General features: G+C 40.0%; 1 protein-coding gene across 2 annotated transcripts in view; it reads right to left on the bottom strand.

The window, feature by feature from the left end:
* The window catches only part of dab1b (DAB adaptor protein 1b), a 37,172-nt gene that overhangs the window by 4,003 nt on the left and 17,416 nt on the right, over nt 1-15,753 (bottom strand). Inside the window, exons 8-14 of one of the 2 annotated variants that reach the window (XM_026207035.1) lie at nt 13,897-13,962; nt 13,604-13,663; nt 12,423-12,479; nt 11,405-11,504; nt 10,744-11,286; nt 10,551-10,660; nt 10,343-10,446 (exon numbers count right to left, since the gene is read on the bottom strand). In XM_026207035.1, the coding sequence (XP_026062820.1) occupies nt 10,343-10,446; nt 10,551-10,660; nt 10,744-11,286; nt 11,405-11,504; nt 12,423-12,479; nt 13,604-13,663; nt 13,897-13,962 (1,040 nt within the window). The remainder of the gene's footprint in view (nt 1-10,342; nt 10,447-10,550; nt 10,661-10,743; nt 11,287-11,404; nt 11,505-12,422; nt 12,480-13,603; nt 13,664-13,896; nt 13,963-15,753) is intronic. The other variant, XM_026207036.1, reaches the window with a different exon arrangement.

Here is a 15,753-nt window from a genome sequence, read left to right as displayed (position 1 = left end):
GCCGGCAGCTGGGTAGGTGGGGACCTCTGGGGGGTACCCTGCGGCGCCTCCTGGGAGAACTTCTCCCACAGCCGGGCATAATTGTAGAGAACCCACTCGTTCTCAGGCGAGTATGGCAGGGCAACCCTTTTCTTCTCGGCGGGGGACGATATCCAACACTGTTGGCGGAACTCCAATTGGGATTGAGGAGTGGGGGACATCCTGTCTGCTGAGTTCCTATTTGGTCGGTTCATTCTGTTGTGAGGATGGGTTTGGGACGAACTCAGATGCAGACAGGATGTACTGAACACAAGATTTATTATACAAAAAGGGGAAAAACAAAACCCACGAGGGGGAAAACAAGGGCTAGGGTGAACACTAAAAGAATTCCACAAAACACAATAAACAAGGTAAACAAAGACTCTGAACACTAAATACTAACAAACACTCACTGCAAGACAAAGACTTCTTCGAGGGGTTTCTAGGACAAGGTATCTCAGGACAATGACATGTAGGAACACATAAGTAGAACAATGAACCGACGAAAGACAGAGCACACTAGGAGATCTAAATAGGGGAACTAATCAAGACACGGCAGGTGTTACAGATAGGACAATCACGACACGACTAGGATAACAAGGGGGGCGGGGCAAGGGAATGAGACAACACAAGCACATGGCCCAAAGACAAGGCCATGTGCTTGTACACAAAACACGGGTCTGTCATGATCCTGCCTCAAGACTAGAGAAAAGTCGGGACATGAAGGCAGAATCATGACACTTAACTTCACACAATACAACTTAAATTACTGTCTTAAATAAAACAAATGGCAATCTAACTAAAGAAACAAACACTCTTTGGGGAAATGAGCCCTGTCTTCTCAGGCTGTTTAGTTTATTTTCTAGCAGCAACCATTTGGAACATCAACTGCTTTTGGGAACCGTTGGAGAAGGGTCTGGCTGCAGACTTGCACTTGCACTCTCAGACACTGCTTCTGCTAGCAAGGCCACTTGAAGTCTTTATTTTTTATTTTGTTCTATTTATTGATAACTTTTTGTTTGAATTTCCCAACATTTTATAACAGTTGCCATGTGGCAAAGACAAGAAAAAATAAACTAAATTACAATGTCAATTGCAATCGCTACTTGCACTCTCCGCTACCTGTGACTTCACTTGCAATCAACACAAATCGTGCATGTTGCCAATGGAGACGAGACGCTGTGGTTGTGATTAAACGATTAAAACTAATTTAGTACTATAACGTACAGGGTCCTGCAAGAAAAAGACAAGCACAGACCTTGGCCACAGAACAGCAGAATATGAACGCAATGCACAAAGTCTTTCGTTAAGCGTTTTCCTCCTGTAGAAAAAAACTAACACTTAATATGGCATAATGTATTCAGACACATTAAGTTCAATTAAAAGATCAAATTCGATATATAGTTATTATTCAATGTACTGCAAGTCAAGCAGATGGCTATGAACACAATGTGCAAACTTTGTCCTCCCATACAATAACGCTTAATGTGGCCTAATAACAGACTAAGATGATAAAGACAATTTAGTAGGCCTAGGCCAGCCTATATGTCTTGTTGTTGACTCTAAGTATATACAGACCAGCAAATATGAACGGGCATTATGCATTAAGTGATTTTAAAGGATCAACTCCGTACAGGCAAGCAGACGAGTACAGAACGCAGTGCGTTAAATTGTACATTAAACGTTTTCCTCCTATAGAAAATCATTATAAATAAAACACATAATGTAGGTTAATGGACAAAGACAGTGATATAAACAAGTTGTAGACAGTTTATTCTATATGGAAAAATGCTTAATGTGAAACTTTGCGTGTTTCGTTTATTCTGGGCTCACATGCTTGCCTGTACATATTAGTTATGTATTTTAATAAAGTAGAGAAGCATGAGTTTGGCCTTTCTCATCTATGTCCATTATGCCACATTTTGCGGTATGTGAGGAAAATACTATATACATATTCCTTATATTAATGAACTGTACATTTAATTTGATATTTTAATAGCATCTTAATATATTAAGCCATGTTAAGTGTTTTTTTTTCTATGCTTAGCTAGAGACTTTATGCAAATGTTCATATTCTGGTGTTCTGGCCATGGATTTGCCGATCTTGTCTTTTTCTTGCAGGACCCTGTACGTTATAGTACTAAATTAGTTTTAATAATTTAATCACCACCACAGCGTCTTGTCTCCATTGGCAACATGCACGATTTGTGTTGATTGCAAGTGATGTCACAGGTAGCGGAGAGTTCAAGTAGCAATTGCAAGTGACATTGTAATTTAGTTTCTTTTTTCTTGTCTTCACAACCTGGCTTTATAAAATGTTGGGAAATTCAAACGAAAAGTAAAAAAAAAAATTAACAAAAAAAAAAATAAAGACTGCAAGTGATGTCACTAGCGGAAGTGCAAATGTCTGAGTGTGCAAGTCTGAGAGTACAAGTGAAAGCCTGCAGCCAGACCCTCTTGAAACATTTTGGGGTCAACCCCCCATGATGTTACAACTGCAACACACCACTCATCCACATTGTCACCAGTGACAAAGTGGGTCATATTTGGACAGTCAGGGCAAGAGCAAAACCCTGTGCAGGTCAAGCCCACAGAAAGACACTGGCATTTGGTGGCATCGGTGCAGTTTCCATCTTTACAGTAGAGGTGGGTGAGGTCTCTAACTCCTTTAGGTGCTGGTGCCTTCTGGAACATCACAGATTAAATGCAGCCACCTTCTCTGAGCCTCCATCCTCTACCAACTGGGTTCCAGAGAAGAGGTTTGGCCAGGTGGCTGTGACGCCACACTACTGTTTGGTACACGGCTCTCAGCACATGTTGCTGGAAGCCATCTTCTGTTGGGGGTAGATTTGCTGCTGACACCTCGGCTCATCCAGGTTGGTGCTAGGATGCCCATCTTGGTGCCTCTTCTTTGTCTTTCAAGATCTTTGATTGAATGTTGGTGGTAATATCTATCAAAAACTATAACGACACAGCTGTGACCTTCCTTTCCCATTAAAATTGCGATCTTTTTCCAGACACACTCACCCAGGTCATTGAACGTTTGAAAGGCTGAATCATTGAGCATTTGAAGAAGATCCATGCCATCAATGATACATGCTGATGGTTCTTTTACACTTGGCAGCTGCTGTTGTCTTCTTTATGCTTCCATCATCAAAAAACAAAGAGGGTGGGACAAAATCATGTTTAATCTGAGATACGAGATTTTTATGACTTGGGAGCGGGGAGATACGAGGTTATGCACTCATTGATAAGAATGATACAGACACAGACGTCGCTGCTGCCAGCAGTGTTCATCAAAGTCTGCGGTCGTGTCGGGCCTTTTGACAAGAGATAAGGCTTTAAGGGGTAACTAAACCCCTGGTCAGAGCCTGACTCCACCCACTGGCAATATTTGAAAAATGCTGAAAAGTGGGCAGAGCACAGCGGAGATAGAGGGGACAAACCAAGGGCAGGGCTGAGCCGGTGGGGCATGAACCTGAGACCCTCAGTGAAAGATTAATTGACAGCTGCTGTTAGAGTCGCTAAAATGGAGAGTGACTCTAGTGACGCAAGTAGTTTTGCTACAGAGCGTTCATTTGAAGTAGAGGACTTTTCTCCCCCACCTTCACCTGAAGTGGAGGATGTCGAGGTGTCTGAGGACACAGGGCCAGGGCCTGAGCCATATCAATTCAAGCCACTGGCTCAAACTGCGGTCTTAACTCCCGGATTCTGATAGGCATCCGATGATGCTAGCGAAGCAGCCGTGTAAGAGAGAATGGGCCAGTCTCCGAGTAAGGCACTGCGTCGCTTTTCAGCGTGAGCTGTGTGGAGCATTACAGCTGTGTGGAGCATTACCGAAGCATTACAGCTATGGATTTTTAACAAAACAAGCCTACTCAAATGTATCTAACCTAACGATTTCCATTCGTTATTGTAAGAAATGAAAAAGAGTTATGCAAAGATAGTCTTATTTGGCGCCAGTAGACAGACCTTTTTTCTCCCATAAATAAAACCTGTTAGCCTACTTGGGGCATTTTACATGCACAGTGCCAACTTTGAGTCAGTAAAATAATAATAAAAACAATAATTTAATGCTGGTATCCAAAACATTTAATTCAATACAAGTAGAATTAGAAATTAGATACATTTTAAAACTTCAATGCACATGTATAATAAGCCTAGTAATAATAACCCTAGTACTATCGATCATAACATACTTCTACAGAGACTGGAAAACTGGGTTGGGCTTTCTGGGATGGTACTCAAATGGTTCAGGTCATACTTAGAAGGGAGAGGCTATTATGTGAGTCTATTAGAGCATAAGTCTAAGTGGACGTCCATGACATGTGGAGTGCCACAAGGGTCAATTCTTGCACCGCTCTTGTTTAGCCTGTGTATGCTTCCACTAAGTCAAATAATGAGAAAGAACCAAATTGCCTATCACAGATATGCTGATGATACCCAGATTTACCTAGCCATATCTCCAAATTACTACAGCCCAATAGGAGGATCTTTGATGACATCTTTGAACGCATACGCGAGTGGTTGTGTGGCAACAAAACAAACAGTATGGCAGGCTGTAAAGACGCAACGAGCACTTTCAAGTGAGTTAAGGCCCGTTCACACCAAGCACGATAACTATAAAGATAACTATAAAGATAACGATATTAGCGTCCACACCAGCGAACGATATTGTCTGTGTATTTGAAGCGGACGCGGCACGTCTGCTGCTTTAAATTCTCGAGCTCATTACAGCAGGATTGATTCTGATTGGTTGGCAATGTTTTATCGTTCATCAGGTGGAAAAATCGTTCTGAAAGTGATTCCAACGATATCGTTTCTTTATCGTTATAGTTATGGTGTGGACTCTGCTATTCTTTAATATTGAGAACGATTTTTAGAACTATATCTTTATCGTTATCTTTATAGTTATCGTGCTTGGTGTGAACGGGCCTTTAGCGGGCAAAATCCTCAATATATAAGCACTTTAACATCTGAAGACCGGAGGAGGTTTGGAGAGAAGCTCAAAATTTGTATTGGTGACAAAATCGAAGCTATTCAAAGCCCATATGAGATCTGGGATGACAAAAAACGTTGGTCCGACTCGCCCGTGTCTTGGCCACGAATCTGCTGGGGAGACATTTATTCTTATTTAATAGAAACCCCTGGACCCTTTACTCATGAAAGATTAAAGGCTTTCAAAAGTCTGAAGGCCTATGATTATTTTGTTTCTTGAAAAGTTGGGCCAGTCTTTTCTGCCAAGCAGAAAGCAGTGATCGTGCTAAAAGCAGAGGTTAGACCTGGCCAAGCAGAGTCACAGCATGATTTGCATCTACCGTGGGTGTTCGACAAAGAGAACGGCGAAATAATCACTGCTCACTGCGACTGCAAATCCGGGTAAGTCTTCATTGATCAGTGTTCTTATTTACTGAAAATGTAGTGACTGTTGTACCAATTCAATTGTTTTCAGTGTGAGACTTTCAATGGCGTCTGTACTAATGGTGAAAAATTGTATATCACAGCTTACACATTTCTCCTTCTTTCAGATCCAGTCTTGGAGAAACATGCAGTCGTGTAGCAGCTTTAATGTTTAAAGTAGAAGCAGCTGTCAGGATAGGACTTACAAATGCTGCATGTACTAGTGAGGCTTGCAGCAAAGCACAGCTACAGAATGATGTGAGGAACATAGTCTGGGTGCTGTGGATTGCGGTTTGGGACACCTGAATCAGAAAGCGAAAACATATGACTCGGTTGATTTGACTCAGTATTATTTATTTTTATTCAATCTTCTATAAATACATAGTCACTAAGACTTACCATGAACAAAATGTGCCTCACAAACTCGTTCAGAAGCTGCAGGCTTTCTTCGGAACGTCCAGGTTCAATCGCCTAATTGCACGCAACCATTTCTTTCATTTTTCGCTATCCTTTTCGGAGGGAATTCGAAAAAACTTTTTATCAGGCCCCCAACTAACCGTACAATCGACCACACAGCAAGAGTGAACCATCCTCTTCTCTAAATCCTCCTCCAAACGTGCAAAACAATCAAATTACAGGTATCTAGCGGTGTTTCCTGCCACACGATTCCCATGATGCAACGTGACGAACATAAACAATGACTTCACAAAAGATCCGCCTATTGACTCCCTCTGCCAATGCATTGATAAAATTAATAGTTGGATGTGCCAGAGCTTTCTTCAGCTAAACAAGGAAAAAACTGAAGTCATTGCATTTGGAAACAAACATGAAGTGTTCAAGGTGAATGCATACCTTGACTCTAGGGGTCAAACAACTAAAAATCATGTCAGGAATCTTGGTGTGATTCTGGAGACTGGTCTGAGTTTCAGTAGTCATGTCAAAGCAGTAGCTAAATCAGCATACTATCATCTCAAAAACATTGCAAGAATTAGAGGTTTTGTTTCCAGCCAAGACATGGAGAAACTTGTTCATGCCTTTATCACCAGCAGGGTGGACTATTGTAATGGGCTCCTCACCGGCCTTCCCAAAAAGACCATTAGACAGCTGCAGCTCATGCAGAACGCTGCTGCCAGGATTCTGACTAGAACCAGAAAATCTGAGCACATCACACCAGTCCTCAGGTCCTTACACTGGCTTCCAGTTAAATATAGGATTGATTTTAAAGTACTTTTACTCGTATATAAGTCACTAAATGGCCTAGGACTGAAATATATTGCAGATATGTTCACTGAATATAAACCTAACAGAGCACTCAGACCACTAGGATCAAGTCAGTTAGAAATACCAAGGGTTCACACAAAACAAGGGGAGTCCTCCTTTAGTTACTATGCTGCCTGCAGTTGGAATCAGCTTCCAGAAGAGATCAGATGTGCTAAAACACTAGTCACATTTAAATCTAGACTCAAAACTCATCTGTTTAGCTGTGCATTTATTAAATGAGCACTGTGCAATGTCCGAACTGATTGCACTATATTTTCACTTTTTTTATGTAAAATCATTTTCTAACTGTTTTTAAATTCATTTTAGTTAAGTAGTTTTTTTCATAATTTTAAAAGTTTTAAAATTGCTTGTCTTTATTTTTATTATTTTTCTTCATGATTATTTTACTTTATTTTATGTAAAGCACTTTGAATTACCATTGTGTATGAAATGTGCTATATAAATAAACTTGCCTTGCCTTGCCTAGTAATAAGTAGACATTTAAAATACATCAATAACTGATATCATAGTTTAAAATAGATAAAATCTGAGTTAAGGCTTGCTTTATGTGTTGCTCGATGAGGATTTCTCAATCGTTGCGACTTTAAATCCTGAGGACACAAAATGCCGTGGAACCTCCTGCCGTGGAGTGAAGAAGAGGTGGCGTTACGAGGATTCTCAGACAGCTGAAGTGTCCAATGGAGTTAAGAGATTTGCTCTCAATCTATTTTCAACACTTTAGATTGTTTACCATGTGGGGTTTGACCAATAGCATTGAATTGTGAAAAAATATGAAATAGACAAAATTTGGACATGCGAGGATTCTGCCTGTCAGTGACGATATTTTAATAAAGGTGTTCCATTCCAATGTTAACCTGATTCAATTGGATCTGTGGTTCATATGAATTGTATAGTATACTGTGCCTTATGAAATGTATTATTAGTAAATGTATCATAAATATAGATCAGCACTTACCTAATGTAAGTTACTTTGCAGTAACCATGAATTTGTCAACATTCTTCTCACCACTGATAATGTGATTTGGACTTGAGGCTATTTTGTCCAGTGTTCTTTCATTTTGGCCACCTCATACATTGAGTGACAGAACACTTCTCTTTTATCATATATTTACATATTAATAATTTAAGTTGTGTTGTGTGAAGTTAAGTTATAGTTTTATTAAAAAGTTCAAACTCCTGGTCTCCTGTTTGTGCTATGGTAAGGTGTTATCTTTCGATTTCCATATAGTACAAGGTGCCATATTAAATATTTTTTGATGTCTCTTATATTTGAATTTCTCAACATTCTTCTCACCACTGATAATGAATGGGTTTGGACTCAATTATGTCAGTGTTCCATTTTCATTCATTTTGGACACATCATACATTGAGTGACAGAACACTTCTCTTTTATCATATATTTACATATTTGGTATTGCTGGATTCAGCACAACCCCACCTTTCCAACAAGCCATCATATGTGTTTCTATGATAATGCCAGGCAAAGCAAGCACAAAGTAAATGAAAACATTCTGCATAGATATTAAATTTGTGCATGTCCGCTTATTTTAGATATGTGTTTACATGTGTCTATTTATTCCATACATCAAGATATTCACATCCAGTCTTTTCTAGTAGTTAAATCAACTTCCTGACTACAAACATGTCAAGTTTCAAAGCTCTCAGAGCTTGTGTGATTGATCTGCATTAGTTTATATGCCATAACTCCCATACGGACAGGCTATATTTTAGTCCTTTATTGGTTTTGTGGTGTATAACAATATCTGTTAATTTAACAATCTTAGCAGTAAAATATTTTTAGCCAAGAATCCATTTCATATATGGGAGACCTTAGAGATGAGGAAAAACATTGTTGGGTTTAGTTCTACCTCCGGTAGGGGTATCTCGAAAACTAAAGCACTTTTTGACCATTTGTCACTAGCCTATAGAGCAAGAAGAGCACTGCTGCCTGCTCCAAAGGGCCAGGAGGGCTGTGCTCCGGACACAGTGTTCACTGCTCCGCATGGCCACTCATCAAGAACCGGAGACATGCATGAACCTGTCTGAAGAGACGCCAGAGACAAGTTGCTCCTTCTGTGACAGATACCTAAAGGTCAAGCAGCCCATCCTGTGCAGAACCTCCTGGCCTAAATGGGTCATCGGATGCAAAATTCACTTTTACATGTGTGTTGGCAGTGTGTGTATACAACCACCCTACAATGATAAAAATCAATCCAGTGCTTTTTTGTTTTTAATCAAGCCGATCTCAGATTCTTGGCAGAATTATGTGGTTCTGCACAGGCCCCTCCCACAATTGTTGATTATTAGTGCCGTCATTCTTTGGTTTTATCACTGCTGAGTGAGCTGTCATTAGTCCGCCATTGTTTCGACCCCGGAGAATGGCTCCTAGGTGATTGATGTGTTTTGTTTTTGAATGTAATAATGAAGATAGCAGTCATCATTTACTCACGACATCGGAGCCGCTGAAGACGTAGTGGATTACATTTGTTTTTGAAGGGAATCCGCCCCGATCTACATAGTTGTGCGAATAATTTGTTATCCTGCTTTACCTCCAGAAGTGAGTATAAGGTTGCTGTTGTTTTTTTATTAATCTTTGCAAATCGCCTTTCCTAACAATATGCTAGTTAGCAAGTTTCAGGATGAATGCAGTTCAAGTTTACTTGTTTCAGAGAGCGGCTCGGAGGTGAGAGGCGGGGTCAGCAGAGATCATTTGCATTTAAAGGAACATGCAACAAAATGACTTGCTGTAAAAAGAGCTGTTTTTGAGGGTATAAAGGGTGTTGTTTTACACTATTTAGAAATTTTAACCAAAATATGTTATGTTTATGATCCCTGCCGCAGATCAACCACACCTCAAGATGGCATTTCCAGTCAGTTAAGGTGGGGGAAAGAAGTTAGCCATTTATAATGTCCTATGATGCCTTTCATCGGTGGTTACAGGAGCAACCACACAATATCAAAGGAACTATCAGTCTGGTGGTCCTGGAGCAGTTCATTGCTCATTTTCCTAAAGGAATGGTACAAATGGCTGGAACCTCTACTATTTAGGGTGCGGAAGGTGCCTCCGGTGTGTTTTCCCCATCTGAGCTACTCTATGGACACTGACCATGAGGGCTGCTCAACATCTTCAGAGAGGCTTTAGAGGACGGATTTTCATAACAACATGAGCCACTTAAAATGAAGAAAGTTAACGACATAACCACTACCGTACTACTGATGCTTCTTTCTGAAGAATACTGTCTTTTGGCAAAATGCCTGCAACCAGATCTGAACTAAGGTGCAGCTTTGGGATTATTCCAGGCTTCACTGATGAATGATCTTTAGCAACAAGAACAGAGAAAGGAAGGGAGGAGTTGGGAATCTCCAGCCTACACTCATTGTGCTACTGCTTCAGTCGAAGTCTTAGCATGTGACATATAACATATGGTGTGATGTAGAACAGGTTCCAGTCTTGCTCCTGGGGGCCAATGTGTCCTGCAGAGTTTAGCTCCAACCCCCCCCCCCCAACAGACTTAGTGTACTTGGAAGTGTGTTTAATTAGGATTGGAGCTAAACTCTGCAAGACAGTGGCCCTCCACGAGCAGAATTGGAATCCTCTGATATAGAACCTTGAAGAAGAAAGTCAGAAAGAGAGCAAACCAACCCAGAAGACATCTCTCTTTCGACAACCAGCTGTGAAGAGTCTGGAAGGTTTATCTGAGCATCTGGTGGCATCTCATCAGTGCTGGGAGTTTGAGCACATGCCTCCTATAAGACATAGAGAATGTGATTATTGGTGAAAAACTGAAACAGACTTTAGCACTTTAGACTTTAGACAAATCACATTCATACAGCTATGACACAACCATTACCGAAGCTTCTGGTGCATTGACTAAGCTATCATTTGCAGTCACGAGCAATGGCTCTATTGAGGGGGAAGCTGCTGGAGACATGGTGTCCTGCTCAGGACCAGTAGCAGCACCTGTGGAAATGGAATCAAATGGATGGCGATGATGCATGTCATATGTTAAACATCAATCTTTGGTTGTAGTGCTTTAAACTCACAAGAATCAGTTGGGGATGGTAATGTTGACGACTCTGAAGTCAATCTCAACTGTGAAAGATCAAGCTCACCACAACAGTCCATTTCCAGTTTCCCAGAGGACTGTGCAGGATCATGTTGGCTTGTGCAAATCTGAACAGCTATGGTTTCCTCCTGGGGGTCCTTGTTTAGGGCGTCCTTATATCCACTTTCCTTTAGGGTAGGTTCTACACAGTGCTGAGGGCTCATTATGTTTGATGAAGTCTCGGGAGGTTCACAGGAGTGCGGGCGCATGGCAGCTATGGGAACCAGACCTTGAAGCACTGCGGCTGGAATCGGATGCGCCCCCATTCCAACTGTCTGGGATGGTAAAAACGCCCATTGCTGCTGGCCCGTGGCTGGAGAGTGGAAGAGATTAGCCTGACCCCAAATCACAGGCTGGCCTCCAGGGAGCATCTGGGCCACCTGCAATGGTCCCTGAACCCCAAAGGCCATTGGAGCGGCTTGTGTACCAAATGACTGTTGGGTCCAGTGGGCAGCCTGGAATGCACCCATGGTCATATAGCCTGAGAAATGGCAAAAACTCTTGAGAATAAGTTTTATTAATGGCATTCATTAAAATAATTATGTAAAAATCAGAACTTTGAATAAAAGATAAACTGTAAGGCAGTTGCTGTGTGTTACCCGAGGGCACAGCCGGTGGGCTAAAATGAGTGAAGAGTTCGGGACGGTGCTGACGTCCCCTCCTTCCAGGATCCAGTGTGGTAGCAGGCGATGCTGGCACCTGTGATGACATGGACGTCATTCTGGATATGAGATTGTCTCAACCCGATCTCATGGCAATTCGTACATTTTTCACAAGGTGGCTTATTCGTACGAATTCGTACGACCACACTCGTACAAATACATACGATTGTTGCCAAATCGTACGTATTTTACGAGTTGCACAATTCGTATTAATTTGTATGAATGACCTAAACCTAACCCTAACTGAGATAGCGTTGGATTGTATACAATGGTATACAATGGTATCATAATAAAAATGAGAGATACACCATTTAACCGGACATAAATTGGACCCAGTTTTTTTTACTTTAAACATGTGATTTGTGAAGGCCTGTAATTTCACAAAGCTAAAGTCAGACCATTCTGTTTTGCTTTAAAAATTAAAATTATACAACCTTAATTTATATTAAAAAAACAGCTCATGCTAAATATGTGTGGTACCTTTGTTTGGATTGGGATTAAAATGCAGTAGTTGCCTCTCATTTCAAATGGCTATGGACATTTTTTCGGTTTAAGGCCAGTTCGGCAGATAATCAACAAATAAATTAGCTTTAAAACAATTATTGTATTCAGCCTATTTGCTCGAAAAATCTACAAATAGAATCAGCCATGAAAAATCATGATCTGTGCATCTCTATAAAATGCATTTCCAAATAATGCAATTCAAATATATTTAAGTACTGATATATATACAGTATAAAAACTGTATAACTAAATATAGTCAGAATTTTTACAGATAGAGTTTACACGCATGCACGCACACACACACAGGTACACTCTTTTATATATATTGTATATATTTCAGGTCTTTTAAACCAAAACTAAGTTGGGTAATATTTAAATATGTTATTTAAATGGTTTGCATTAAAAGTGAGACTAAGCACATGGGTGACTATTCATCTTGAGGTTTACTTACAGAAAGGATGTCTGGTGGGGTTGCCATGTCACCGAAAAGATCAAACTGGTTTATATTCTGCAAAACAGTCAGGGAGAAAGATTACGGAGATATAATGTTATACTGGAAGACATTCCTCAACACAGATTATCTGAACAAGATCAGTGATTGTTTTTCTCAGTGTTCACTGAGCAAAGCAGCCCACAGTGTAATAGTTATTGATCTACGTATCAGTGGGCCCAACAATGAAATAATGCTTCAATAGTGGAAATCTAGTACTTGGCTACTACACATGCTAGTGGTTATCAGATGAAGACATAATGATATGTCAGTGACACTTAACAAGTGAATGGAATCATGCAACAAACATTAATAAAACAAAACAAAAGGTACAAGCAATGACATGGATGATAACTAAATGTATGACCATTTATCCAGAACCCAATGTGTATACAAAACAAAAAGAAAGCCAACACAACAGTCATATTCTATAGCAAAGCTAGCAAATCACATCAGAGGACTCAAGCAAAATCAATGTTTGGCAGGTGTGAGCAAACATTGCAGCAGGGAGACTGATATTTGTGTGAGTAAAGCTCCAAGCACTCGATAGGCTCCGACTGAATGAACAGACAAACAATAACGCTCTGTGAAATGGACTGATAACAATCATTTAACATGGATTCATTCAAAGCAATGCTGTGTTTTGACTTCTGTCGGTCTGTTTGGCGTTTTACAATAATTGCTGATCTACAAACATTTTTTTTTAGGTTGTTATAAATAATAAGCTCTGGCAATTTTAAGTAGACATCACTCTGAAAATGTCCGCCATAATGGTGTTTTCAAGCTTATCTTTATGTCTTTTATTAAATAAATAAATAAATATATTTGTCATTAATGCATTGCAATAGTCACATTATTATTTTCTAAACCCATGCAGTACATTCATACTAGAGGTGAACTCCCAAAAACAAATCTCTGCTTGATTTTCCCCTCATTCATTTCCCTTGTATAATGTCACGTAATATTAAAAGATTTGTAACATTGACAACAACAACAAAGAAATATTTTCATTACACTGATCGCTTTCCATTTGCTTCGGGATTCAAAAAACTTTACATTTTCTAAATCAAGACAGGGGAAGAACATTGAGAGGTTTGTTTGAGGGAAAGCTGAGCGAATGTTGGAGACGTGAGAGAACCTACAGTCATAAGATGGTGTTTTGGAGCGTCATAGATCCCGTCTCTCTGCTGACTTGTGGGGACCTAAAAATTATAGCAAGTTAAGAACACAAGACTACTGCTATGCTTTAGTAATATTTCATTCTGTGTGCACTGCACAATACATATTATATGTATACTTGAGTACTGTATTTTTAAGCTCACAGAGAACTTTTGGGGAGATAATATTATAGGACAACTGTTTTTAGATTCCACTTTCTTTCAGATTTTGTTACTGTAGAGATGTGGCCGAAAAGGGGAGTGGCTTAAGCAAGTACCTGGTAAACGCTCTCCTCTGATTGGAAGCCACGGAGGGGCTCGTGTCCAGCTTCAAACACAATGTACTACAAGGAGTTGGGAAAGAAAATGAGAAAGACCCGTATGGAACCAATCAGACAGCGGCAACACCGAGAACATTCAATGCTAAATATTGTGTATCTTCATCCAGAACAGTGAGAACTCTAGATTTTTGAGTATCTCATTCATTTCTCAGTTGTTAGTTGATTTAATGGAAAGCAAATTTTACTCTCAGGTTTGATTCTTTGCACAAAGAAAAACTCAGTTATTGCACAAAAAGTATCTAATTTCAGAAGACATGCTCGAGATGCCAAAGCCTGCTTTCATTAGTGTCTGTACAAATCAATATTTCCTAAATATTGCAAAATCAATATTTCCTAAATATAGCAATCATCCTACTACTTGTCCACTTGATCCAATCCCCATTCACCTCCTTCAAGCGATATTTTCTTCAGTCATACCTTCACTTACTCACATTATCAACTTCTCAATTTCTACTATCAATTTCCCTCAGCCTTTAAGCAGGCTCCAGTAAGCCCACTGCTCAATAAACCATCTCTAAATCCAGCGCTTCTTGAAAACTACAGACCGGTATCCCTTCTTCCATTCATTGCAAAGACACTTGAGCGAGCTGTGTTCAACCAGCTTTCTATGTTCCTTGGACAGAACAACCTCCTGGACAGCAACCAATCTGGCTTCAGAAGTGGCCACTCAACTGAGACTGCTCTGCTCTCTGTTACTGAAGCCCTGTGACTGGCAAGAGCAGCTTCAAAATCCTCAGTTCTCATCTTACTGGACCTGTCTGCTGCTATTGTCACAGTTAACCACCAGATTCTCCTGTCCACCCTCAGAAAGATGGGCATCTCTGGAACTGCTCTCCTGTGGGTTAAGTCCTACCTCTCCGACAGATCCTTCAGCATGTCTTGGAGGGGTGAAGTTTCTAAGTCACAACAACTTGCTACTGGGGTTCCTCAAGGCTCAGTACTTGGACCACTTCTCTTCTCCATCTACATGACGTTATAAAGATCTGTCATTCAGAAGCATGGCTTTTCTTATCACTGCTACGCTGATGACACCCAATTCTACTTCTCATTCCAACCAGATGACCCGGTGATAGCTGTTCGCATATCAGCCTGTCTAAATCAAATTGAAGGCACTGATGCTTGCCTAAAAGACCACCACTGGCACGGCACCAACATACCTAAACTCACTGGTATGTGCCCTCCAGAATTTGTGCTCTGCAAGTGAACGACGCCTTGTGGTGCCATCCCAAAGAAGTTCAAAATCACTCTCATGGTCTTTTTCCTTGACTGCGCCCAGCTGGTGGGCAATTCATCTAAATTCATACAGCTGAGTCTTTTCTCATTTTCAAGAAACATCTAAAGACTCATCTTTTTTTGCCAGCACTTAACCAACAAATACTAGCACTTTTCTTTATTTTCATATATATATATATATATATATATATATATATATATATATATATATATATATATATATATATATATATATATATATATATATATATATAAAAACTGACTATGCGTTCTGTACTAGACTAACTGAGACTTGTCATGGCACTTGTGTGCTGTTGTTGTTCTCTTGTTGATCTGACTGCTTCAATTGTTCTCATTTTAGATAAAAGCATCTGCTAAATGATTAAATGTAAATGTAAAATCAAATGATCAGATATATGATTTTCAAATATGTATTTGTATCTCTGTACTCTCTATGTATTACTAATATGTACCGTATAGTCTTATTTCTCCAAATTTTGGGAGCAAACTTTGCTGCTGTTCAAAGGTTAGGACTTTTAATAAAGCATCATATTCTTATCA

The sequence above is a fragment of the Carassius auratus genome, chromosome 27, assembly GCF_003368295.1.
Source record: "Carassius auratus strain Wakin chromosome 27, ASM336829v1, whole genome shotgun sequence".
In the NCBI taxonomy this organism is placed as follows: domain Eukaryota; kingdom Metazoa; phylum Chordata; class Actinopteri; order Cypriniformes; family Cyprinidae; genus Carassius; species Carassius auratus.
The sequence above is the reverse complement of the archived record's forward strand: the minus strand, read 5'-3'. Positions and strand labels throughout refer to the sequence as shown.